Genomic DNA, 25,678 nt, shown 5'->3' on the forward strand with positions numbered 1-25,678 from the left:
AGATGTGCTAAAAGGTAGAGTCACATATCAAAGCCTAACACATTTCTATCCTTTGTTGTCCAAACTCTTTTTTTTTTAATAAAGACACCAACCATTAAGATGCGGGAAAGTTTACAGACTGATCTGCCCTCTTTGAATGGAAACTCTGTAGCTGCTAACGCACCCTCATAATATCCCAGTGTGTTGCACAGTGCCTCGCTCAAGCTCTGCAGTCACACTTCATAAAAAATCTTCATAGACTGTCTCCTGGCAGTGTCACTGTACTTCCCGTAATACAAACACTTTAAAAATGCCTCTAAGGCTTTTGCTTCCCTCCAGCTCTCACCCCCCAAAAGAAAGTCTTTTGATTTGAAGGAGAATAGTACTTCTTGAGTACAGACCCGTCACTTGTTAATTCAAGTTCACTGACTGGCTTTAAAGTCATTTCTTCCACTTCTGCTTTGTATCTTTAGTCTTCTTAAATTTCTTCTGTTGCTTGGGTCCTCTTGCTGTTTCTAATTTTCTCTTCTTCTCACTGGGAAACAGGAACAAAAATATCTGTTAAAAATACACTAGATTCCCATCCAGCTGGGAAATTTTTGTTGTAAAAGGGGGGCGAGGGTCTACATAGAAATGTGGTTGGGAGAAAATACTTCCAATTTCTTGGGTCATTTAAACTGGTGCTAGAGAAAGCACGAACAAGATTATAGCCTAGATATTCTCGTGTCTTCAAAATTCTCTAACCCAATTTGAATCCCATAAGATCTTGATTTTTAGGTCTTGTCGTTGCTTTTCAAGACTTTTAAAGTTATGTGCCTAAAGGCAATTCATATAGGGCATCTGGAATTTAGAGTACCTAGAAAAAATACTACCACTGACAGTTTTAAGTACACAATTTTGTTCCTGCACTAGATTCTGACTAGAGCAAACATGACAGAGCTCCAATCTTTATAAGCACTGACAAGACTCTCTCATTCCTGTAAGGCTTCTGGAAACTCACAGCTTCCAGCATTCATTTAAAAAAACATGAATATGTTGGGTGGAATAGAGATCACATAATTACTTCAGCTGTCAGGCACCCCAGGAAGGGGAAATAAGCAAGCAGGCAAGTCTCAACTATAAATTCCAAGGAAAAGATGAGGAAAGACTCCACGCAGGGCAAGGTAGAAGAAAGAAGATGGATGAAAAGGAAGGAATTGCAGAAATGCAGACTCAGTATTTTGCAGGCTTAAGCTCACATTTGAAAGAATTCTTCTTCTCTGAATCTGCATTTTCTCTGATGGGACTATCATAGGCTCCCACCCAGTGTTAGCTCCCAAAGCAAATGGGACAGTTATGTGGAATGAGTTCTTTCTTTAAAAGTGACCCAAGGGAGAAACAGTATCAACGTCTATGCATGATCAGGATCAAGACTTAACCATGTCAACAGAAAAAAGTTACAATAAGCACCTAAGTTACATGAAGACAGGACTATACTCTAGAGCAACACAAAATTCACAGCAGCAGTCTCGCCGTTAGAGCAACCACTGAGTACCCAGTAGAGCTCTCAGGTGCTCACACCCTGATTTCTCCAGGAAAACTGAGAATCTATCAAGGACGCTAAGCTCGTTTTATCTGCAATTTAACTCTTCAGCTTCACTCTTATGAAAAACCTTATAATAAAGCCAGCCGGAAAGACCAGAGAGACCTCTGAGGAGTATTTCAACTTCCTTAACCTTTTCAAACTGACGACGGAAGCGTTCTGTCCTGCTTTGCTCAGCACCTCATTCCATTCTTCGTCGTCACCCCGGATAATATATCTAAGTGAAAAAGGTAAAGGAAAATCCAAGTAAAATTGCTAGCACAAAATAAAAAAAATAAGGTGATTATACTGTCAGGCACACACTACTCTACAAAGCAAGCTACTGCATCAGCACCCAACCACTTCAGTATCTGGAAATACATACAAAACTAGACTGGCAAAGGGATACAATAGCTTGTCACGACTCTGTCAGCAGACTCAGTCCAAACTAGGTCAATAGCAACCAACAATTGTCCCCATCCAAAGCTGGTCAGTGTCGAATGAAGTTCTCCCAGGAGCCCCTATTGTAAACATCACAAAACTGTTCTATGAAAGCCTCTCATCAGAAAAGCAGAGTGCTGAGTAGAGTACGTCTGTTATGAAAGCAAAAAATAAGGCCACAAGGGTTATACTTTCCATAGCAGTGGTGTATACTTCTACTTTGCCCACTAGATTTCTTAAAAGATAGACCTTCGATCACTGCGGCTTTAAGCCTGACAACCACAACCAGATCAATATTCACTATATAGGTTTCTTTATAAAAGCTGGAGGGCTTTTTGTCTTTTTTCCTCCTCCAAAAAAGAGGAGCAGGATGGTTGTGGTGGTAAAGGAAGAAGATGCAAAAAGCAATGGCTTACAACAGAAAGTTAGCTAAATTAGCAGCTGCTCTTACACCAGCAGAAAGCTTGAACGGTACAGTTTTTCTGCATCAACCCGGGAAAAAATGAAGACCTGCAGCTTTCTTTTGAAAAGAGAAATTAAGACAACAATTGCTATTCAAATAAGCTCATGTTCTGTGCCCCTCGTCTGGCTGTTCAAGTACCCTGGAAATCACATACAAAGTTAACTAGGCAAAGCAGTCATGTAGCAAAATTGAGTGGTTGGTCTCCATCTCAAGTTCTTAGAGATTTAGAACAGACCAGCCTTTGTTCATACAAGGCTGAACAACACTCGAGAAAGCCTTTTCAAACCAAACAGCTCTGTCTCTTCTATTAGTTTTCTATAACCTGCATTGAAAAGTGTTCAGAATAGATTTTTGTCTCTCTCTCCCCTCATGGAGAACAGAAATCTATTTCTGGGTGGAAAAAAAAAAAGGGAACATGGTCCAAAATGACAAACAGGTATGTAACACTATCAACGCTAAAAGATGGAATTAAAACTTCTAAAAAATTCTGGTTATATGGTTTTCCTAATGTGACTGACTTGCAAGTCACTTCAAATCACATCCATTTTTATCCTTCCTCCAAACAAGACAACCAAAGATTCAAAGAAGCTTGTATTCCTTTTCTCAGATTTAACAAGAGACTGTTCTAGAGCCAAACCAGACAATTTTTCTGGGATGTCAGTATAGTAAACTGGATTTATAAGACAAAAAGTGGGAGGAGGAGAGAGAGAAGGGAGAGAATCAGTGGCACATGTAACTCCTGTTGGTCTAGAAAATGAGACATCTGCTGACACTTCAAGTAAATTGCTGGCTCAGCAACTCAGTACCCTACAAATTGTCCAGCTCTACAGCAGTTAAAAGGCATCCGTGTACACTGTAGTTAGTAAAAGAAGCTCTGGTTGTTTTTTCTTTTTCTGTTGGTTTGGGGTTTTGATGGGGTTTTGTTTCTTAAAGAAGAGAATATTAACATTTGCCAGGTACTATTTTCACCTGAGCGGCACACACAGCTAGGATGGATAGCAGACAACAGGACCCGGGTATCCTGGTTTGAGGAAACTAATGGCTATTTCTAGAAACATGGGAAACTGTAAAATCAGAAACAGTCCACAGCCAGGCAGCTTGCTTTATTCCTCTATATTACAGAATTATATAACTTATGCATAATATACATACTGTACACAGCCAGGATCAAGACTGACACATAGATACATAGTAAGAGCTACTGCCGTGAATGATTTACCATTTAAGTGACAAAAAGAAGAATGTGCTCAGGTTCATGCCAGAGGCACTGGGACAGAGCTGAGAATTGATCCAGTGTTCCCATTTGCAGTACATCTTCTGTTTGCAGCACTGTAACAATGAGCCACCCCCAATTCTAACAACAATTCAGTTCTACAGTTCCACAGACAGACAGATCTCACTGCTGATCAGCTGTGATCTGCTAACTCGCAACCTTTTGCTTTCTGTTCAAAATACCAGCAGAAAAAGGGAAGCCAGTAAGTTCACGTTTGGGAGTATGACACGCTTCTCAGGCAACAAATTCATGTACTGAGGTAAACAGGTGAATGGCCTTGAACAGAAGTTGCTACTGAATTTAATTCATACTGGAATGTTCTGAGTGTGAAACAAAGCAGCTGCTAACAGAGCCGACGAAGACTAAGTTATTGGCTGTCAGGCACACAATACCCAAAGTTTCCACTAGCACAGCAGCATATGCTTATCTTACCTGGCCACTGTTGAAAATACCCACTGCTGTTTCTCATTTATTGATGGTTTGAGATTGTGATACTGCAACTACAGCCTTGTGCATGAGTCTCAGCAAGATGTGCAAGTGACCTGGCATTCAAACAGGTAGCGGGGGAAAACTGGATGCAAGACTCATACAGATAAATTCTTACTGTGTAAGGTCCATTTCCTTCAACTTCAGCACTTCTTGCTTGTGTTTTTCTTGGAATTCCTTTGCAGCTTCCTCCTACAACAGGACAGCATAACAGATGCATTAAGTTCTACGTAAGTGCAACAGTGACCATGTAATGCAAGGAAAATGCCTTTCCCACTGAAAAAGAAGTACATCCCCTAAAAGAAATACCAGATGATCCTGAAAAGCTTATCTCTCTTATATAATTGCATTGTTATGTTATTTGTATACATATACTTGTAATATATAACTCCAAGAACATCTTAGTAGGTTCTGCAAAAGATCTACATTGCAGATTAACAAAGCATGACTACAAGCATGTAACACAAAGCAGTGAGGTTTTAAGTACCATAAAGTGACAGACCTGATGTGGAATTCTCTCCATTCAAGAAAATTTAGATTACAAGGCTTCTACACCCAAGGGAACTCCATGAAGTGTTTACATATGTATGAAGAAGAAAGTTCGTAATTACCAAATCGTCATTTAAAGATTTCAGTGTTGGCTCCATTACAATATCCTTTGTTGCCACCATCTGCTCCTCCACAGCTTTTTCCTGGACTGTGTTGAACAACTGAAAATGAAGTAAGCCAACATATGTAAGACTTGCTGATGTTTCTTCCAGGGTTATTGCTTTAAAATAAATAAGAAATGCTATCTGTCCCCATGAAACTCTTCTATAACCTTGCAAATATTATCAGTTAGTTGTTTATTTCTGATGCACGCATTCCATCATACTGAAATAAAAAGCTCAAGGCTGCTTCCTGAAGGCAGAATTATATACAGCTTTTATAAAAAGTATAAAATTAAAATCAGTCAGCACTCAATGTCACTTGCATAAATGTAGAGAACTCATAGTTTACAACATAATTAATACAGCATCATTTGATTAACATTTGCAGCTAGAAGTTGCATATTTATTTTTTGTATGCTATTTTCTCCAAGATAATTGTAAGGGTGTTATGCTGAGCAAATCGCCTCTCTGATGAACAACCTATGCCAGACTGCAGAACCTTTGCTACCGTATCCTGATCCTTGAGAACTAGAGGCCCCAGACTCAGGAAGCACTTGCAAGCAGTTGGCAAGTATCCTGTCCATCTTACCATTTGATAACTCATCATGTTACTCACTTTATTATTGGAGAGAAAGAAAAACAGATCCAAAACTTTCCAATTATTTCACTGGACTTCAGGTCTACCTCTAAATGACATTGGAAAAGGGTTTTTTCCAAGAAAAGTTGAGATGCCGCCAATGCAGTGAACAACCATAAACAAATGGCTCAGGCTCAGCTGGCAGCATGGGTTCTATGCTCAGCATTTTGGTCAGGACATTTCAACATTTAAAACCATAAGACAAGCGCTACTATTTGGGAAAAAAACTATATAAATCAACACCATAAATACCTGTTTTTTCCATTGGGATTTTCTTATCTTACAAAGTTGTTTACATTAAATTATTTGGGACATGTTAAAGATACACAGTTCTGATTCAGCTTTATTAGTGTCACACTTTGGTCCAATACAACCAAGACAAAGCTTGTCATGACGCTATTACCTGAACTACTTTGCGGATGATTCTGTTGAAGAGGCCCATCAACTGACTGCTGGGCAGTTCCACCTCCTTTTCCAGTTGGTCCAGAGATTTATGCTGTAGGCCAATCCCCAGAAAAAGGGCCTGTGGAAATGACATGTGTTTCAGTTATAAAGGTTTTTAGAGCAAATACAAATATGTAGTACCCTCTGCACTCCCTACATTTTACCAAGTCCTTGCTCTACTCAAGTAGTGCAAAGCTTCTCTGGCACAAGCTGAAGCTTTGCTCAGAGATTACTGGAACGCCCCTAAATTATTCTGTAGATGGCAGGTGCCATTCCATACTTAGTACAGATGAACACCTTTCTCCTGAATTACAGTTCAAGAGCCAGAAGATTTCTGAGGAGTTTTTAAGCCCCAGTTTACACTGCATTATAAATGCATGGAGTACTTCACTGAACACACAACAGAATATGATCCCTACAAATTTTATTCAAAGCAAATGCTAAAGGTGGAAGAACACCACAAGCAGGAAAAATCACAAAGAGGACTACAAAAGAAGCAATTAATTGAAGCAAAGTCTTTTTTTAAAGATGACATGAAACAGGAAACTATTCCAAATATATATACAAAGAGAGGTGAAGCATGGTGATACATACCGACTGCGCAGCAGAGAGAGAGATATCACCCAGCTGGTTGAGAAAAAACATCCTGGCAATGGTAGGTACCATATCCATGATGAGATGATAGTCCACCATGTTGCGAGAGTACATCTCTAATCTCTTCAGGTCATATGGGATGAAAACTGATTCTAATTCAGCACGGCTGATGGCTGACGGGTACAGTAAAAAGACAACAATGTCAACGACTGTTCTTCATAGCTATCCGGGATCTCAGTATTTAACAAGTTCCTTTTCACATCATTAAGTAAAGGCCAACTGCTACCCCATAGGTTTGCTTCCCAACACACTTCAGAATTCAACACACTAGGTCCAATGCTGCTATTCAGACTGACTTGGTTATTCAAAGCCTTTTCAGACAGACATACGTCCATATGAAAAACACTGCAACTGTCAAAACAAACCAGCATATCAACTCAAAGATGCCAGAGAGACCGAAAACAGTGAGGGTTGAGAAACACAGTTTTCCCAGTCTTTAACTATCTTACACTGGTTTTGCTGTTAAAGAGCTTTGTTCCCTTGTAGCAGCAACCAAAACTCTTCAGCCAAGACACGATACTAATACTAAAAACCGACAAGACACAGATTACCAAGTTCTCCCAAGAGGACTCCCCCTCTGTTAGGCATACTGAGAAAACAGCAATTTGCTTTTAAGCCAGAAGTGACTGTTAGAACTGTCTTGTCTGGCTCCTTTATTATATTGCCTGTGTGTTTCCTCCAACAAGTGCTGCACTGAGCCCAATAACATGCAGTTGAACTAAAGCCTCTCTCTTAGAAAGACATCACATTCCAATTTCCAAATTTCTGATGACAACGTTCTTCCTAAGATCCTAAGCAAGCTGCTCTGCCTACTGACCCTTGCTATTCAAGGCTTCCCTTTTAATTCCACAGTGGGTTTGGCAGGTGTCAGTATCCATCCATGTTTTGTCATGCGTTTAGCTGTTACAGTCAAGAGCCTCTAATTTTGGGTTACGTAAATCTTCCGATCAAAAAAGCAGGGGAAAAAAGCCCCACACCAAAAAACCATCACTACCCATTTTCAGTGGCAGAAAATGTCCTCTTAGCTTTTACTTTGAAATACAAGCATTTTTCTGGATAATAGGAACCAAACACAGTAACTGAGCAAAAGCAATTCATGGCACTTCACAAGAGACAGCACATAATGCGTGTATTTGAGAACTCTGATAAACATATACATAGACTTTAAACTGCAATCTCACTGAACGTTGTGAGCCAGGGTACTCACGTGGTTGTGGCTGCTGTTTGATATTTTTGTTCTGTAGAATGTTCAATGCCAACGAGGGAGAGAACGTGCTGAACTGGTAGGAAAGCAGAGAAAGGAACCGCCTCCTAAAATCTATAGGACAAGATGATAAAATAAACAACTCCTGTGGACTTCTAGAATAAATATCCCAGAAGATTCTTCTGGTGTTGGCAAAATCAAAGTTACCTTTCCAGAAGGCAGTAAGCCAAGGCTCCTGTTCAGTGTCCTCTTCATTCAGCATCTTCAGCATGATGCATGAATGCTCACCGGTCAGGTCATTCTAATAAATAAGATATATTTCCCATTGTCCCCATGAACCTTTTGCACTCTATGCTCAACTGAAGATCTTCTAAATCAACAACAACTCATGTATCACCTGCTACTGATCACCACTACCTACTGTAAAACCTATGAACTTCTAGAATTTGGTAAATCCCAGCGCAGAGGGATTTTGGCTTCTTGAGGTAACCAGTAGTCACCAGTATTGCAAATTCCAGGTACAGCTCAAGAACCAGAAAAACAAAAGAAAAATGCAGTGACATGGGACAAACAAATTATTCTCTCCAAAAGTATTATAACTGCTAGTGCTACTTTTTGTGAACACCTTGAAAAACAAGAGCAGTCAGGTCAAGGGCCACTTGCATATTTTACCAATGACCACATTAATAACACTCAACAGCTGCACCTTTGCTCTAATTTTTAAGTGCAAACTGCGTAGAAGACCACATTCACAACACTAAACCTTTATTCCTTTAGCTAACAATAGGCCCAAAGAACCAAAACGAGCATAAAACAAACCCCAAATGTAGTCTCAGAAAACTTTCCTGCCCAAATCACATCTCACGGAAGGTAATGGAAAGATGCCCAGTGATTTCAATAGGGCTGGATTTCGCACAGGAACAGTATGCTACTTACCGGTGTCTGCCTTAGATAAACTGGCACAAATCCAGCACGTTTCCAAAACCTGGGGAAAGGGAAAAGAGAAAATGCATTGAGAATTATGGAGCTGTTAATTCTACAATAATACTTGTGGTTAAATGCAATCGATCTACTGTACAAGAACACCTGTTGAAAACTAGGCAAAAGTCTGTAAAACACCCCACCAACTAATGAAAATGAAAACTGACAGAAAGTAGTAACAGCAGCCAAACTGATGGAGGTTCTAACTTAGAGGAGTGAAAAAATGATGATTGTGATACCAAAAAATGAACAAGCTTGCAAAGACTGAGAGACATGATACAAGAGTTACTGTATTTGACATGCTTCCAGGACCTCCTTTAAAAACAGGCAAACAGGTTTTGACCCATAATATCACAGACTCCTAAGGGATACCCTGGGGAGGGGCTGAGGATTTACAGTTTACTTCAGAGGCTCTGCTATTCTTCAATGATGATTTTCTCTGGCAACTTCCAGGTTTCAAATAGTCACTTGTGGACCAGAGAAAATCCCAGACTGATCAGCAAAATCCTGCTGGCATCCCTTTCCATCCTCCTGTTCCTTCTTGCATCTTAGATGTGAACTGATCCTACAATTCATTTCGCCCAGTAAAAGGAGGAGTAGTATAAAAAGACCTGCTGAGACAAAACACATGGCATCCCAGACAAAAGAAAGAAGCCAGGCCCCAGAGCAACTGTCACTGGCAACCTACCTCCACAGGCCGTGGGATGACTGCTCATCAGCTGCGCAGGATGTCGCAAAATTTCAGCAGGAAGCCCTACATGTGCACCCCAGCCTCCCCCTACTCACTATTCGTCCTTCTTTCATCCGTCCTACCACAGCTAACAAATAATTAAAAAAGTAGTGAAACACTTTATTCTCCCCCTCTGCCCCGAGAGAGATCGTTCAAATAAAGTAAGACACATCTGAACCATCTGCTTTATAATTCGCAAAGATTAAGACTATTTCACAATAACCATTCAGTTCTGATGCTCTCCTGCACAGCTAAACAATCACATTTTGGCACGAACTTTGCAGCACGCTTGCCATGGAACAGAACAGGCTACAGTCTCTGTAGCTGAATTGCCAAATCGCACATAGCTGCCTAACATTGTTCTGGCTGGGTCAGTCACAAATTGGCCACCACTGCTCTTATGTCTTCTGTTGAACTCAGTCTCATCTCATGTGCTTGTACAGCACCCTAGGTCCTCCGTTAAGTGGAGGTAGGCCAGCAAGGAACCAAGGTTTCAGGTGACAAATGACTGCTTTGCTTTTAGGCTAGCAACAGGAAGAATTCTGTATTATTTTGAAACTGTCTCCCAAACTATGGATTCACCACTTCCCACATTACAGCTAAGAAAGTCTCAGAAACCTAGATAGTTTACAGTATTTGGTAATATTAAAAAAGTCAGCATTTATTACAAAATCGTATGCTTCTATATGTATGGTTCTATGGTTTTCTGTGTTGTAAAGTGGACGTGAAACGTAAGAAAAATTAATAAATGATTTACAGCTGCAGTAACTTGGTTCCTCCATGGTAAGAAAAGCAAGAAGCGCATTTAGATTACTCGGGAAACTACCAACTAGCTTTGAAGTCAGCAGCAGCTCAAGCTTCTACAGGTCACAGGAAGTAGTATTTAACTTCTCCCTACTTATTACAGGCTTTTCTTACTTCTCTAGCCAGGAGAAACTGAGCAATTAAAGCTAATTAACTGTTTAGAAGGGTCACAGAGACAACCAAGAAGGGAATGGGTTTTCCATCAGAAGGAGTTTGGGGAAAAACTACCCTGAAGGATGCACTTCGGATCAGCCCTACCGTACATCAAGAAAAGGTCTTATAGGAGAAGTGGGCTTGGACCTGTCCCAGTTTTAGAAACCAAGTGAAGCATGCAGAGATAAAGAGAATGACCAAGGGCTAAAGTATCTGCATCTATATCTATAGACATTATTTTATATATATTATATAATATGTATTATTTTAATATATATAATTTATATATTTATATTTTTGCACTGGATGTAACTAGCAAATAATGTCTTACTTGAGTAATCTTGGTGTTAGGCCATAAGATACACCTAGATAGTCTAGGTTTTCAGCTTGTCTCTCACTCAGTTTGAGAAGTAAAGGAGGCAAGTCTTTCCGAGGTGTCACAACCTCTTCTAATAAACTAACAGTCTGAAAGAGAAAGTGGAAATGGGTTAGTAGCAATCCTCACAGAAATCTGCAAATTCAGTCTCTTGTTCTGTATCAGAAATAAATGACTATTTCTTCCTTACACAGAGAAATCATTGTTAAGACTTACAGTGAAAAACAAACAGCTTAGCACAACAGAAAATACAAGAAATGCACTGAGCTCCATACCTCACTGCTTACAGTTGCAATTTCTTTTGGCTTTTGAATTGTTGTTTCTTCCAAACATGGAAATTTGCCTTCATAGTACATCTGCAGTAAAGTCAGAGCTCTGCTGCCATAGCCCATCTGTGAAGTAGGAACGATACACTATAAGCAAAAAAGATGTATCTAGTTTTCAAGACAGGGCAACAACATTCTCCCCTTACAAACCTATTAACAATGATCAGTGCAGAGATCACTCGGTCACTGCAAAAATGGGTTTTCTTTGCTACATAGCAGCTCCATGAAGAAGGACACTACAGAACCTGGATGTCCAAAATCACAGTGAGAGCCCAGTTGGTAGTTCAGGACTGTTTAATAATTCTTAGAATCATAGAATCATAGAATTGTTTAGGTTGGAAAAGACCTTTAAGATCATCCAGTCCAACCATTAACGTAACATTACAAAGTTCACACTAAACCAATTAAGGGTAGACTAGACTAAACCATGTCCCGAAGTGCTTAACTCTGGCACTCAGAAAATGCCAAACACCAGCATGAACATTGGTAATCTGACAATAAGTATCACTGGATCTTGATTGTATCCTGCTGCTTGGCATGCTGGCATGCTACAATGCTGCCTAGTAACGACAGGAGCACTGCTTTGCTACCTGCCCAGAGGAAAGCAATGCCCCCGGCCTGCTGTGGCATCTGACCATTTCTGTGCATCCAACCTCATTCCGTTTACTACCGCTGGCTCAGTCCCCAGGGTTAAAACACTGAAAACTGGAGCAACTGAAATGTTTGCCCTGTTCTTGAATTCTGCCCATACAGCCATTCTCGTGGTACCACTGCTGACTATTCACAATAACTGGGCTCCAAAATACTTTACCCCCTGATAATCCGGATGAACTGCAATACGAACAACACGCCCACCAGAAAGGCCCCCAAAGTCCGGATCTTGGAACTGCACAAGAGACAAAAGTCAATTTAAAGAACACAGATGGGTACTCTGGAAATAAGAAATAGTGCTGAAATGTATCTTGGGTGTGAGTACACAGCCAAATTATTCACCTGCTCTGAAATGGTCCAGGGAATAAGGTCACCAGAAGCTTTCTTTCCCCTAGAAAGGCTGTTCATGATAGACTGGCGAGAGATCTCTCCCTCCATGCACACCTGCCAGAAAAGGTAAAAGTCCATTAATGGAGAAAAAGTGTTTTCTCCTACAGTCACTCCACTACAGCAGAACCAAAATTTATACTCAGCTGCTGAATCCATTATGCAGTACTGACATTTCATGTGATTCCTGCTCTGCAACACGATGAGCAAACATGGGCATGCCAACGAACAGGCTCTGCCCCTAAAAGCCCTGTCTCAAAAAGCACAGCAGCGGGCCAGCCAGGTGCATCTGACGCAGCAGGCGTTACGCTACGGTGCAACAGAAGCCTCAAGAGATTAAAGCATAGAAAGTGCTCTATGCATTTTCTGTAGCCCATCAACAGCAAACATAAAAGCTTGTCCCACCAATATTTCTCTTTATATATCATATATTTTTCATGTAAATGGGTTTTCTTCTTTTAAGAAACAGTAGATTTAACTAGCTGCATCGAACACAGGTAATTAAGAATCTGTGTTCTTAAGGAAGGAAGGAAGCATATAGTCAGAAACCCAACAGTCAAGGGCTGAAATATTTCTACATCTCTAAGCACGTACATCTGAGGAGTTTGTATTTTTGCAGTTCTACCGCAAATAAAAGGAATGCTAGAAACATGGGCTAAGCAGAGCAAACCAGTGAACCAACTCTCCTTGCAGGAAGCTGAAATGGGAGGACAAGGACACAGTCATCTCTTGAAGCAGTAGTTCAGCTCCTCAGAAGGCTTCTCAGCACAAACTCATTGTGCAGACTGGGAGGTCTATGTGAAAGAATCAGCATCACAATATACTTATACAGCAATCAGTGTTAACAAAAGAAAGTGGGGGGATAAAACCTGGCCTTAACACACCGTTGTAAGACACACAAAAGCACAACCCTAAGCTACTATCTATTCCTAGATAGTACACCGCTGTCATAGTGCACTGATAGTACACCGTCTCACAGCAGTGTACTGCTTCATTATTGAACGGTTCACTTCATAGATACATGCTGTTCTCTTACCTGAACAACAGCAAGTACTTCTGGTAACGAATTCTGGGTAGGTGGAACAGGTGGCAAAAGGCAAAAAAGATGATGGGCAGGTGCATCAGATAGCATCTGGAGGTCATTGGGTGAGTTCTGGAGGGTAAAGACATATCAGAAAGTTGAAGAATTATTACACGAGAAGAGCTTCAAATTCCAGTGTAATGTCAATAGCTAACTTCTAAACAATCCTCCATTTTCTGAATTTAGGGCTATTAGGCAGCTTGGAACTAGTACAATACTGATGGATGAAGAAGCTCACAGGCCAGTTCACAGCTGTTATACTACCAGACAGTATCTATTTTTCTCAAGTGAAACCTCTTGCTCTAATATGTATGGAACTGAACTTTCTATTTTCATATAGCTACTTATGTCTTAATCTACCAAATGTTAAATAATTTTTTTTAAGTGTCAGATTTTTAGAACTCGGTACTTCAGTACTTACAGACTTAACCACTCACATTTACTAGTCACCCATGGTCTTGAAACCTTGAGATGAATTATTACTCTTTTCAGTAGCACAATGGTACTACTCTTGGGTAACTTGAGGCTACTAGATTACAGTAAAGAGAACTGCAAAAGAGGTTCATCACTGATACTATTCTGACAAGCCTGTAGGCTCATGTAGAATTTAGACTCCAGAATTTCTCAAGACAAAAATATTCCAGATATCTGTAAATCCCATATATTCAGCCAAGACCACAGCAGAGGTCTTCTCAGAGAAAGAAGAATACGGATCTGTACATGACAAGAAGCAACTGAAGCTGTTCAGAAACCTCAATTAGGCCAACTCAATTAGACTATCATAACAAGCACTGATCCCTCCACAAAACTCCCAGCTGAAATTTTGATAGAAGTAGCCCAAGCTTTACCTTGTAGTGTGAAGCCACATAGAGGGCCATCAGTCTCTGCAGAAAAACTTCTGATGCTCTGTGGTAACAAAAAAGTGTGTCTCTATTTACGTAGTATCTAAACACAGGGGTGAAGGAAACAACCTCCTTGGAAACAAGGAAACAGCTCCTTGTTGGTTTAGGAGTAATATTTTCAGTACAGCCTTGGGCTACATGCTGGTTTGTGCTCTTAGACTCTACAGCTGTCTACATGAATGACTTTGGGCAGTGTTCATAGCTTTCACATGCTTCATCTGTAAAGCTACACATTTTATAACTCCAACAAGGACTTCCCTTCATTCAACCTTTCCTTAAGATTCTCTCTGCAGTAAAACTGGAGTTTGGTAATGTCCTGGTAACACACACTGCTGATCTTATAAGGCAGTGGTAAGAGCTTAACTCCAGAAGTGTGGTCTTAATAGACTTTTGCCAAAAGATCATGTGCTAAGGTTATCACGTCAGCTGGAGAACCCACTATTACTCAGCTTGAAAAAGCCTCCTTCACTTCAAAGCGATATATTTTGATCAGAGCACAGCATTTGCATAAGGATACAGGTCACAAGTCTCGGGCAGCGGGCAGCCGGAGATAATTCTGGTGATGTTGAGACAGTCCAAACACAGCAGATCATTTAGCCACTTTTCAACTGGGTCACCAGGGGCATATCTGATTGACTCGTGGAGGGAGACTTCATGCAACGTACGGGCTGCAAACAGATTTCAGAGAAGAACATCTAGTGTTGAAAGTTACAGCTAGCAAAGAATCCAATAGGAGCAGTGTCCTTTGAAGGGCTCCCAGGAGATCAGAAAGTCATTACTCGCACAGCTTTCATCCCTCAAAAGCTTTTACATCTGAAAATCATGAGGAAAAAACAGAGGGGAGTTCCTTCATTTTCCCATCCAACTACAAAGTACATGGGCACATGGGATACCCACAGGGCTTGCCAGTCAGCAGCACCGGAGATCATGGTTATACACCGCAGTCCAGAACACAATGGAGTGAGTACCTGAGGTGAGTTTAGCTGTGGCTGTAGATTTGTTCTCTGCTGTCATGGTGACTTGGGTTTGTGCACTCTGTTGACGGAGCTGCTGAATGAGCTTCAGAGATAGTGATCGACCAGTACCCTCGTACCTGAAAAGCAGAAGACAAAAGTCTGAAGCAAATAACCAGACAGCAATCCTGAGGCATGGGGAAGCTCCAGCACAGAACTAGGCTGCCATCCAGAGCTATGTGCCGTTCTGAGGCCTGCGAGGGCCCCAACCCTCTGTAAGAATCGCTGCCTTTTGATGTTCTTGGGCATGTAGGACAGTGCAGCCTACCCTGTCACTTTCTTAGTCTATTTTGGAAGATGGTCATTCTTCCCTCTCTCCTAACAGACTGCAGAATCCTGTTTATGTATTTGCTCCTTGTAGCAGAACAGAAGAGGTGCAAGTCAAACAATTAATGAATCCACCGTGGAACTAAAGGAAAGCAGCAAGTTCAAGTACTGCCTCTTGGTTATTTTAAGGAACAGTTCCATGACAGATCAAGAATTAGCACAACGTGGTGTAATAGTGTGTAATAAAAAAAGTACTGTAGATAAAAAATAGTTCACTGGCACTTGCACAACTGCTTTCCCAGGTAGACGCTGCTCAAGCCTTACCCGTTGATTGTAGAAGCCATGAAAACAAGGTAAGGGCCTAGCAGGTTTTTCACCAGGGGTAGAGGAATGGCGGCAGCTTCATCAATCACAACAAGTTCAGCCTGACCCAGTTTCACAGAATCAGCAGGGTGTATGTACTGCAAGGAATGAGAGGACACCGTCATTGTCAACAACAGCTTGTCTGGGAATTAGGGAAATGTCAGAGTTGGCAAAGCTGGAGCCCTGAAAAGCTGTTTGTTGTCCCTGTTCTCCACAACTGTCAAGCCAGAGACTGAGACATGAAAACAAACAGCTGGGAGAAGGTTCATGTTACCCTAACAAGGACTGGGTCACACATCTTGTTTTGTACATTTCCACACAAATTTATCTGCAGACATCATGAAAATAAAGGAAATCCAATCACTAGAAACATACGCTGTTCCTTTACCGTTTCTTTCACCTTCCTTTGCTTTTGCTTCAAGAAGAAACCCACAAGCAATTACCAAGGGAGTTTTGTAATCTACAAGTTATTCACAGAAAGAAATAAGGTATTTTGTGAAAGTCACTCACCAGAAAAAAAGATCTGCCTTAAAGCAAGATCAATGAAACAGGACAGTTACACATCACATAAAATGAACATGCTTAAAATCAAAACAACTACAGTTGTTGTTGACAACTACCATTGTCATGGTTTAGCCCCAGCCAGCAACTAAGCACCACGCAGCCGCTCGCTCACTCCCCCTACCCCGATGGGATGGGGGAGAGAATCGGAGGAGTAAGAGTGAGAAACACTCCTGGGGTGAGATAAGAACAGTTTAATAATTGAAATAAAGTAAAATAGTAATGTTATAGTAACAGTATAATAATGATAATAATAATAATGATACACGAAGCAAGTGACGCACAATGCAATTGCTCACCACCCGCCGACCGATACCCAGACAGTTCCCGAGCAGCGATTGCTGCTCCCTGGCCACCCCCCCCAAGTTTCTATACTGAGCATGACGCCATATGGTATGGAATAGCCCTTTGGTCAGTTTGGATCAACTATTCTGGCTGTGCCCCCTCCCAGTTTCTTGTGTGCCTGGCAGAGCATGGGAACCTGAAAAAGTCCTTGACTGGCATAAGCAGTACTCAGCAACAACTAAAAACATCAGCATGTTATCAACAGTCTTCTCCTACTAAATCCAAAACACAGCACTATGCCTGCTGCTAGGAAGAAAATGAACTCTATCCCAGCCGAAACCAGGACAATCAGTAAAGCCAACAGTTAGGAACAAAAAATAGAAAAGCAAGAGTGCAAAAGAGGCCAGTTACCTGAATGGTCTGTCTGTGCTCCTTGAACACATTCACTCTGACAACAGCCTTGTTAAACTCCGGATTTAAAGACTGAACAATCTCATAGTCCAGATGTTCCTGAAAGAAAACATTGTTAAATAGTATGAACAAGCCAAGATCTAAGGAAAATATCATTTACCATTATCATCAAAATAAGCTCACTAAGAGCACAGTTATTTCAGATTCTAGTTAAAAACTCTTATAACAAAAGCTTCAGAGGCCCGGGAACTGAAAAATTATTTACTTATGTTAAAAACTGTGTCACAAAGAAACTGATTTAGCCAACTTAAAAATAGAGAAGGAAACATAACTGTGCTATGATTCTTTCATGCAGAACATCACTAAAGAGGCTGGTGGCTAATATATGTAAACAAAAATCACAGATGAGATACAAAACCCCTTCTAAACAGGAATGCTGTGAAAGTACTGTAAAGCAGTCTGCTCTCCTTACCTGATACTGCAGTGCATCAAAGCCTTTAAATATGAACTCAAAGAGAGTGTGAAGGTTATCAGGGCTTGGAGATGTGACAAAGATATTGGAGTAACTGCACAGAAAAATAAAACAAGAGTTGAACTCTATTTCTAACAAATTTTACATATACGTACTAAGTAGAATGTTTTCTTTATACGAGGGGTTGATTTTACCTAATAACCAAAACACAGCAGATTCCTTTAGACACTTATCTCAATTTAAGTGTGAGTATTTGGATTTTTAAAGACTGAGGTTTTCTTATTACTATAAAATAGAAACACTTAAATATCAGTATATGCAGCAATCAAAAGATATAAGAAGAATAAAAAGGAGGGATGTAGGACTGGAAATTACAAATATATTCAGATCCTGTCTTTTTTTTTTTTTTTTTTTTTTTTTAAAAAACCTCATGGATGCAAATAAAGCCTGGGAGACTGGGGGGGGATCACTCACCCAAAAGCTACTGCTCCAGCAATAGCCAGTCCCAAAGCAGCAGATTTACCACGTCCCCTGGCTGCTGTCAATGCCACAGTGCTCCGTAGAGTCTTCTCAGAAATGGCTTCAATAAATTTTAGAACTGCTTTTGCCTGATGATCAGAAAAACACAGAAAACAAAAATCAGCTGTGTTTAAACTGCTTTCAGCATTACTTACACTTACCACTAGCACATGTCATCTTTCCTAGAACAGGAAGAAGGAAGAGAAAGACAAGATAGGAGACCCGAACATTAAAACCCAGAAAAACAATGTGCAAGAAGTGGTAATCTTGACCTACTGAGTTCTTGAAATTATTCAGGTCAAAACACAGATCAACAATCAGTACAGCAATTCTCAAATACTACCTCCGGGCCACTTTACAGAGTATTATTCAGCAAGATGGGAAGAGGCACACTGCTCTCAGAGGAGGAAAACAAACATATCTGGGCAGTGAGAAGACCTACTATGAATGGGCGTAAGCAGTGCACAGCTCTGGGAGCCACCAGGCTGAACTGCAACTTCTCAGTGGACACTCTGAAACAGGAAAGACAATTGCAGTAGGGCCTTCATTTGCACTAGTCAGTGATTCTCAAATTGGAGTAAAAAAAGTGCAAGGGAGGCAGGAATAGGGGCATATTAAAACATGATGTGGATTTTCAACTTTTATTCAGAGCTAAACAGAACAGAAACTTCAGGTTAAGTTTCCTGCTTATTTCAAATCCTGAGAGCTCATCATCTTTTTAGATGCGGACTTCTCCCTATCAGCTTCCTGTCTCCATTCTAGTCCTTTCACTTATTCTCAACTTCATGAAGAAAATGACTGACACTGTTGTTGAGTTACCATGTCCAATCAATTTTTCAAGGCAATTCTCTAGGACCACACTCATCACTATTCACACTCGGATTTGATCATGTGCAAGATGAGACCATGCAAGGTAACCTGTCAAGCACAGAGTAGCTCAAATTTGAACACCACACCAACCTGATCCAGGGTTTTACAGCCATCCACCAAAACTCCTACAGGCTGCGTATCCTGCAAGCTCTCCTTCAGTTCTTTCAGCTCCAAGTCCTGCGGCCGGAGGCTGTCTTCCTATAAGCACAGGATTTACCATAACAGGATTAGTAAAGGACACTTCGGCCAAGTTATACCTTTGTGATGTCTTCTGGTATCTTTTATCAGGAAGAGAAAGATACCTGAAAGGAAATGTTACCACAAGTTGAATATACTCCTTAGAAACAGAAAAATCGAAATGACAGGCAGGTATTTAACACTTCAATTTTATGCATCTTCAGGAGAATGGTTACACAAGAGGTGGGTAACCCCAAGCTTGGAGGAAAAAAGGAAAGGATTTTTCAATACCTGGTAACTGGAGAATGGCATTGCTAGGAAGAAGAGACCATGGACAAATTTTCTGAAGAGTTTAATTCATTTTTCAGTCTTCAGGCTGTACCAAAATTTTATGATCTTTGTTATACCTGTCATACAAGGTGTAAGCATTGCCACATAGGGGGAAAAACTACTGCAGCAGCAATAGATCAGTTTTCAAACCAATACCACGATTTTCGAAGCCAAACAATAAACTTGGGCACAAAAGCAATCAATTTTAAATGGGAATGAATTCTGCTTTTCCTTATTGTCACTTAAAATTCCAAAGACATCAGTCTATCCGTCCAATAGATAAGCACTGTTATAATGCTAAGGGGGATTTGTTTTGTTTTGTTTTTTAAAATCAGTGCTCTGTTAAAATGTTTTTACCATCTCTGACAGAACCTATGTCAGTATTTCTTACGCCAGACAAAACAGTTCAAAAGCTTAAAGATTTCTATTTAAAACTGGTTCCGTTTTACTTTCGTCTACAACTGAAAGTGATAAAAGGATACATTTCTAACAGCACAAGCGATATATCTGGCTTATAATCAGTGAATGTTTCCTGAGATGTGGCATGTATAACTCAGAAATTGAAACAACTACCACAGCTTCTAGGTATCAGGTGTCTCCTGAGCTTGTAATATACTTATTTCCAAAGTGTTTTCCCACCCTCCAACCATCGAAAGGTCTTTTTATTTGTCCCAACCCCACTATCTATCAGCCTGAAATCTCTCTACACGCTTCTGAAACAGCAAGCACAGCATTTAAGCTCCACCTCGCTAGGCTAAACAGCAATACAGCAAAATCAATAAATACAGGCAAGCACAAAAAAAAAGCTGTGACAGAAAAAAAGCCCAAGGAGGAAAGAAGAGACAGCTTCCCATGCTCCACCCATACCAGGTATAATTTTTGCAGAACACTCTACTTCCTCTTGGCAAGACCATTATTTGATATAAATCAGGGTGAAAGGAAAGCTTCCTCTTTTTTAAATCTTTAACACACCACGGTCAACTCAGACCAATTTCTCCCAAGGAAAAACGGCTGACATTGTTAACTGACCTGCGACTGTGGAGGAAGAGGTGTGATGTTTGCAACGTGACTGGAGATGGGCAAGATATTCAGTTGATCATCAATCACGATGCAATTCTTGCATGAGGCCAGAGACAGGATGAACCTAAGCAGTCAGGCAAAGGCAACTCAGTAAAAACACTAGCAACACAATTGCATTTTGGTAGGTAATTTAAACTCTTTCCTAAACCCAGACGTAGTATTTACAGCTACAGCTACTTACAGCTGAGCTACGGCAAGTTCACACAGCTGGCAGTATGCCTCTTACCATAAAATCAGGATCATCTACACAAAACAGGTATCCACTTACCAGGATGTCTCCAAAGGAATGCTAACTAAAGATGATCTACCAAGAGGGCATTTAAGTGGGAGGCAGCTGCATGAAAGCTGCATGAATCCACGGCAATTGTGACAAGCGCTGACCCCCAAAGACTGCAGTCAGTGCTGACTTATTCATCCTCCTCATTTCTGACATCACATAACCACCTGCACGCTAAAGAATGATTTCTGCAATTTTCCTACAGCTAAAGCTAGGGCTCACTCGCTCCCTAAGAGCTGCTCATTCTATACAACAAAAGCAGAGAAAACACCTTTACAAGACATTTCTGAAACCACAGAGAATACTCCACACTAAGCAGTTTTATGTTTTACAGTAGTGCAGTAAGTATCTGAACTTCGGTGCATCTGGAGCATAATTTCTACAGAGCGTTTCAAGAAAGGGACTCAGAACAGTTTACAAATTTGGGCCTATTTGCATATATCCCTTATAACATATGCCAAAATTTTGTATACAATTCTTCCAACAACAAACTGTATTCATTTCCAGAACAGTACATGAGAACTTCACTGAAGCAGCCAAGAAGCCTTATTCCAATGTAAACCTACAGGATGCTTTCCTAATATGAACACACGATGTTGTTCCAGATACTTTCCTTGGGCATGCAGCCTAGATCCTTTACACTCTTAATAACTTACCTCTCATTAAACCGTCCTACCACGTCCTGGTGTGCCTCTGTTCTATATCGAGAGTGTACATCCTGAAACAAAAAGAAAAAGTCAATCTGGAGAAGGAACAGCATTAACACTGATATTTACAACACTGTTACTCATGGGACAAGCCAACTTCTTTTCCACTCATGGATTAGTGTCTCCCTTTCCATCAACACTGCATCCCAGACAGGATTCTGATTTTCTGTTTGTTGTGAAACATCCACATTTTCCAAATACTTGTTAAAAATGTACTTTCCCCACCAATACTTTCCACAATGGTCTCACTTATTCTTGCCTGACTTAAAGGTCAACTCTGCAAGGTACAGAACATTTCAAACACCTCAGGGATGCTAACAAAAAATAGTCTATCGCTTTAATTCACCTACTGGCATTATTACTAATGGAAACAGTTCCTGCTCTAGGTGTAAGTATAGTCAGTGCGAATAGTTCGTATCTAGAAATATACAGTAGTTGTGAAGCTGATCTCACCTAGCAACAGGTCACAAAACACTCAAAAGGCCTGTTTTTTACTTAACTTTCTGTTACATGGGCAGATAGCATAAATACTTTCCAAAACTATTGTGAAACAAAAGAACGGTTACATTTGTGAATGACAGGTGTTTCTTCCTTGTAACCTAGCAGCATTTTAAGACACAGAGTTTGGCAGAACCGCCTAAGCATAAGACGTTCCATCACAGATGAATGAGAAGCAGGAAAGCTGATGGAAGGAAAACCATAGCCCACAACAAAACCAAAACTTAGCATCACCACGATGCACCTGCTTATACAAAACAGACACATTACGTTGAACATACCATGGTCATTGTATAGAGCTGCTTCAGTGAGTTCATAGTTCTCAGGAGAATCACCACAATTCCGCCCCCTTCTACTGTTTCAACAGTTCTAGCTAGCAGGTTTGGAGTCAAGGCCTCAAAATCCTAGGAAATAAAACTGCAAAGTTGCCTAGAGTTCACCAGCACAACTAGCACCCACTAAACAGAGCAGAAAATCTAAAAATATTGTTTCTCAAACCTTAATTCACACAACATTTGCATTAACCAATGTCCCATTAAAATTCTACCAGCAAGGCTATCTCATCCTCAGAAAACTTGTAGAAGATACATAAAGCCATCATAACTGAAATAACAGAAGCAACCAATACTATTCCTGCAGCATTTAAACTGAAAGCAATTGATACTAGTGCAATGTCCTTTTTCAGTCAAAAGTTCGACTCCTTACCTGTAGTACACACATGCCGAAAGTGTTACCAAGAATCTTATGAGTTTCATTGTAATAGCAGTAGCGAATGTTTGTGGCTGCTATAAATAACTCAAAAGGATCATCATCCTTTATGTTTAAAGTTCCACTTTTAATCTTCTTCTGGAGTTGTCTCATCCTCTTCTTCCGGTGGCTGGAGAACAAAATTGTACAGGTTTTCTTGGAAGAAGGTTTGAGAAAAGTGCATTCAGGCCTACATTCAAGTCTCACTGGAAATCAGAGCACAGCCTCCAAGGAAAAAAAAATCTTGGATCATACTTGCTGCTTTCACTATATGTTCCCATGTGCCTCCAGCCCAAAGTGGCGGCTATCACACAGAACCAGCTGGTTTTGCAAGAAACCGCTTGGTTGGAATCGTGCAGTTTCTTTCTGACTTTGTGTGCAAGACCGTAAGTACACACACCAATCTAAGAATTAAAATTTTAAACACTTTTTCAAAATTAAGGCATTCTAATTCTTAATCTGCATTCAGTCCTAAATATTACTGAGGCTAAAAAGCTGAGGAATTAAAGTATTTGACCTTTTGAGGTTAAAAAGGCGAGGGAGAGATTGGTCCAGGACAACAGTTAACATTAGAGCTACAAAAAGAAACCAGAAGTACCTAGTGCTGATGTCAACTGTATTACAGAAGCCAAATTTTAGTCCTGGAAGACCAAACTTCCTACAGCTCCTTCAAGAACAAATCTTTTTTCTCCTTACAACCAAATCACGCAACCTACACTCAGCAGACCAGCCACAGAGCTTTTGCCTCACACAGAGCAGCGACCGCAGCATGAGACACGAGGTATCTTACCTGCTAAAGCCCAGCTCCTTTTTGTAACACCATAGGACAGAGGGTCTGGCCTTTACAGTTGCTTTAGACAACATGTGATGAAGTATAACCACCTGCCAAAACACAGAAACGTTCGTGAATGACTGTACTCACGAGGCAACATGGGAGAGCAAAATATTCTTCTACGCTTGATTTTACAGCTATGTTTTCTACCAACCAATCCTGTGCAAAACAGAAGGACCCCTCGACATTTTGTGAAGGTTACATTCCTTTTTACACAGACCTGCGTGTCTGTGCCTTCTCCAGGGGCTCCATGACACTGAAGACGCTGAATTATACCTAGTTTCCTTTGCACTCTTTGGCAGAACTGCTAACAACTGCACAAACAGGTAATTATTCCAGGCTAAATACAGGTCCTAGTGTTTGTCTCTTAGTATAGATTTCACAAAATGTATTTCAGACTTCTACAATTTAACAAGCTTTCAGTTTGCATTTTAATTGTCTAGCGGGTTCGGCAACCCACCTCACTGCTATGTAGCGTGCACATTCAGTAAGCACAATTGCTGCTTTGGAATCCAACTCATCAGTGAAAACACTCAACACAACCAGGCTCAGGATATGCCCAACCAGAACTCACCTGTCCACTTTAGCACTAATTCAAGGGCAACTTTCTTGAACTACTTACTACCTGATGAACTCATTATTTTCCAAATTCTTTTAATAACTAAGTTTATTTTAGTTCCCCAGGAACTGGAGCTAAATTACTTGACTTATCCTAAAACGTTACGGTTTTGCCATGCTGTTCTTCCCCTTTCCACCTGAACACAAGTCTAGAGTCTCTGAAGAGAAACGAGTTTAGTGGTTCATTCCTCCCACACAAGGTTACCAGGTAGGTCCAGTCCAAGCTCTGGCGTGGTGACATCTGCAAGACGACTCAGTACATAAAGCACGGCGCGAGTGCGAAACCGTAACATCTTGCGACAGAACTGAGATAGGGAAGAAGCCCCTGCTAGCCAGAAAATTAAATATCCTTTGCCCCACCTTAAAAAAAAATATTCCCGTTTGCCCGCGCTCGCTTTACTGAACGTTCAGCAGCTTCTCGAACAGGAGATGGTGAAGGACAAAGTCTCCTAAACCACTTCCAACACCCCTCCGCGTTTCTGCACCGCAGCGGGTTTCCTGACGCAGGCCACAGGCTGAGGCACGCCACTGCTCTGCCTTACGCCGCGCGGGTTTTAACACTTGCTTTCCAGAGGGAAAAGCCGGTAGCGGGGGATTCCAGATGCTTCACGGGCCGGGTCCGGTATCACGGCGCACACCCCCCCCGCCTCGGCGGCAGGGCGAGGCCCTCGGCCCGCCGGGAGAGCGTTACCTGGTCCTTGCCGCGGTCGCCCACCACCACGAAGAGGGCCCGCTGCCGCTCCGCCACCCCGTTCTCGATCAGCACCCGAATGCGGTTGTCCACTTTGCGGCGCTGCATGGCTGCGGGCCGCTCGGGCCTGGGCCTCTGCCCCCGGGCCCCGTCGCCCGTCCCGTCCCGTCCCGCCCGGGTGAGGGCAGCCCCGCGCCTCAGGCGGCCGCCACGCTCCCGCCGGCTCGCGCCACACCACGTGGGAGGGGAGGGGAGGGGAGCGGCGCGGGCCGGGGCACGCGCACCGCGCCAGGACCCCGGGGCTGCCCGCGCCGTTCGCCTGCGCGGCGCATATATATATATATAAAAAAATTTAAAAAAAAAAAAAAAAATTTTTTAAAGCATTATTTAAGCTAGTTTTCCAGATGGGAAAGACGCAGCGGAGTTGAGGAAACAGGCAGCGATGGCAGCCTCGCCGGTGCATTTGCTGATTTCCCGTTTTAGCTGCGTTACAGCGTTCCCGCCCCACGGCCGCTGCGCGCCGCGCCCCGGCCCCCTGAGGAAGCTCCCGGGGCAGCCGGTGGCTGCTTCCCGAAGGGCGGCGGCCGGAGCGGGCAGCAGCCGCGCCTCGGCCTCGGGGGGCAGCGGCCGGCAGGGCTGAGGGAGCGCGGGGCGGGGCCACGGTTCAGGCCTGAGGCCCCGTCCCCAGCAGCACCGGGACGCGCGAAGAGACAGGAGTTGCTTAAATAACGAGGATTCTCGAGCTATTTTTAAAATTACCCACGTATCCTTAATTAC

The 25,678-nt window shown here is 41.7% G+C and overlaps 1 protein-coding gene across 1 annotated transcript; it reads right to left on the bottom strand.

Moving 5' to 3' along the window:
- On the bottom strand, window positions 1-25,009 carry NAT10 (N-acetyltransferase 10). The gene is made up of 28 exons (XM_075712137.1): window positions 24,902-25,009; window positions 23,551-23,642; window positions 22,719-22,890; window positions 22,295-22,417; window positions 21,465-21,526; window positions 20,481-20,595; window positions 19,035-19,142; window positions 18,030-18,163; window positions 17,556-17,649; window positions 17,084-17,182; window positions 15,788-15,924; window positions 15,152-15,276; window positions 14,701-14,851; window positions 14,130-14,226; window positions 13,237-13,353; window positions 12,156-12,257; window positions 11,974-12,048; window positions 11,112-11,228; window positions 10,792-10,925; window positions 8,729-8,777; window positions 8,000-8,093; window positions 7,796-7,906; window positions 6,529-6,701; window positions 5,894-6,013; window positions 4,815-4,913; window positions 4,322-4,395; window positions 1,695-1,778; window positions 1-514 (listed from the first exon to the last, which is right to left on the bottom strand). Exons 1-28 carry the CDS (start codon window positions 25,007-25,009, stop codon window positions 421-423), a joined length of 3,060 nt encoding a protein of 1,019 aa, XP_075568252.1. The 3' UTR covers window positions 1-420.
- Between the last annotated feature and the right edge of the window lie 669 nt (window positions 25,010-25,678).

The sequence above is a fragment of the Pelecanus crispus genome, chromosome 6, assembly GCF_030463565.1.
Source record: "Pelecanus crispus isolate bPelCri1 chromosome 6, bPelCri1.pri, whole genome shotgun sequence".
NCBI lineage: Eukaryota > Metazoa > Chordata > Aves > Pelecaniformes > Pelecanidae > Pelecanus > Pelecanus crispus.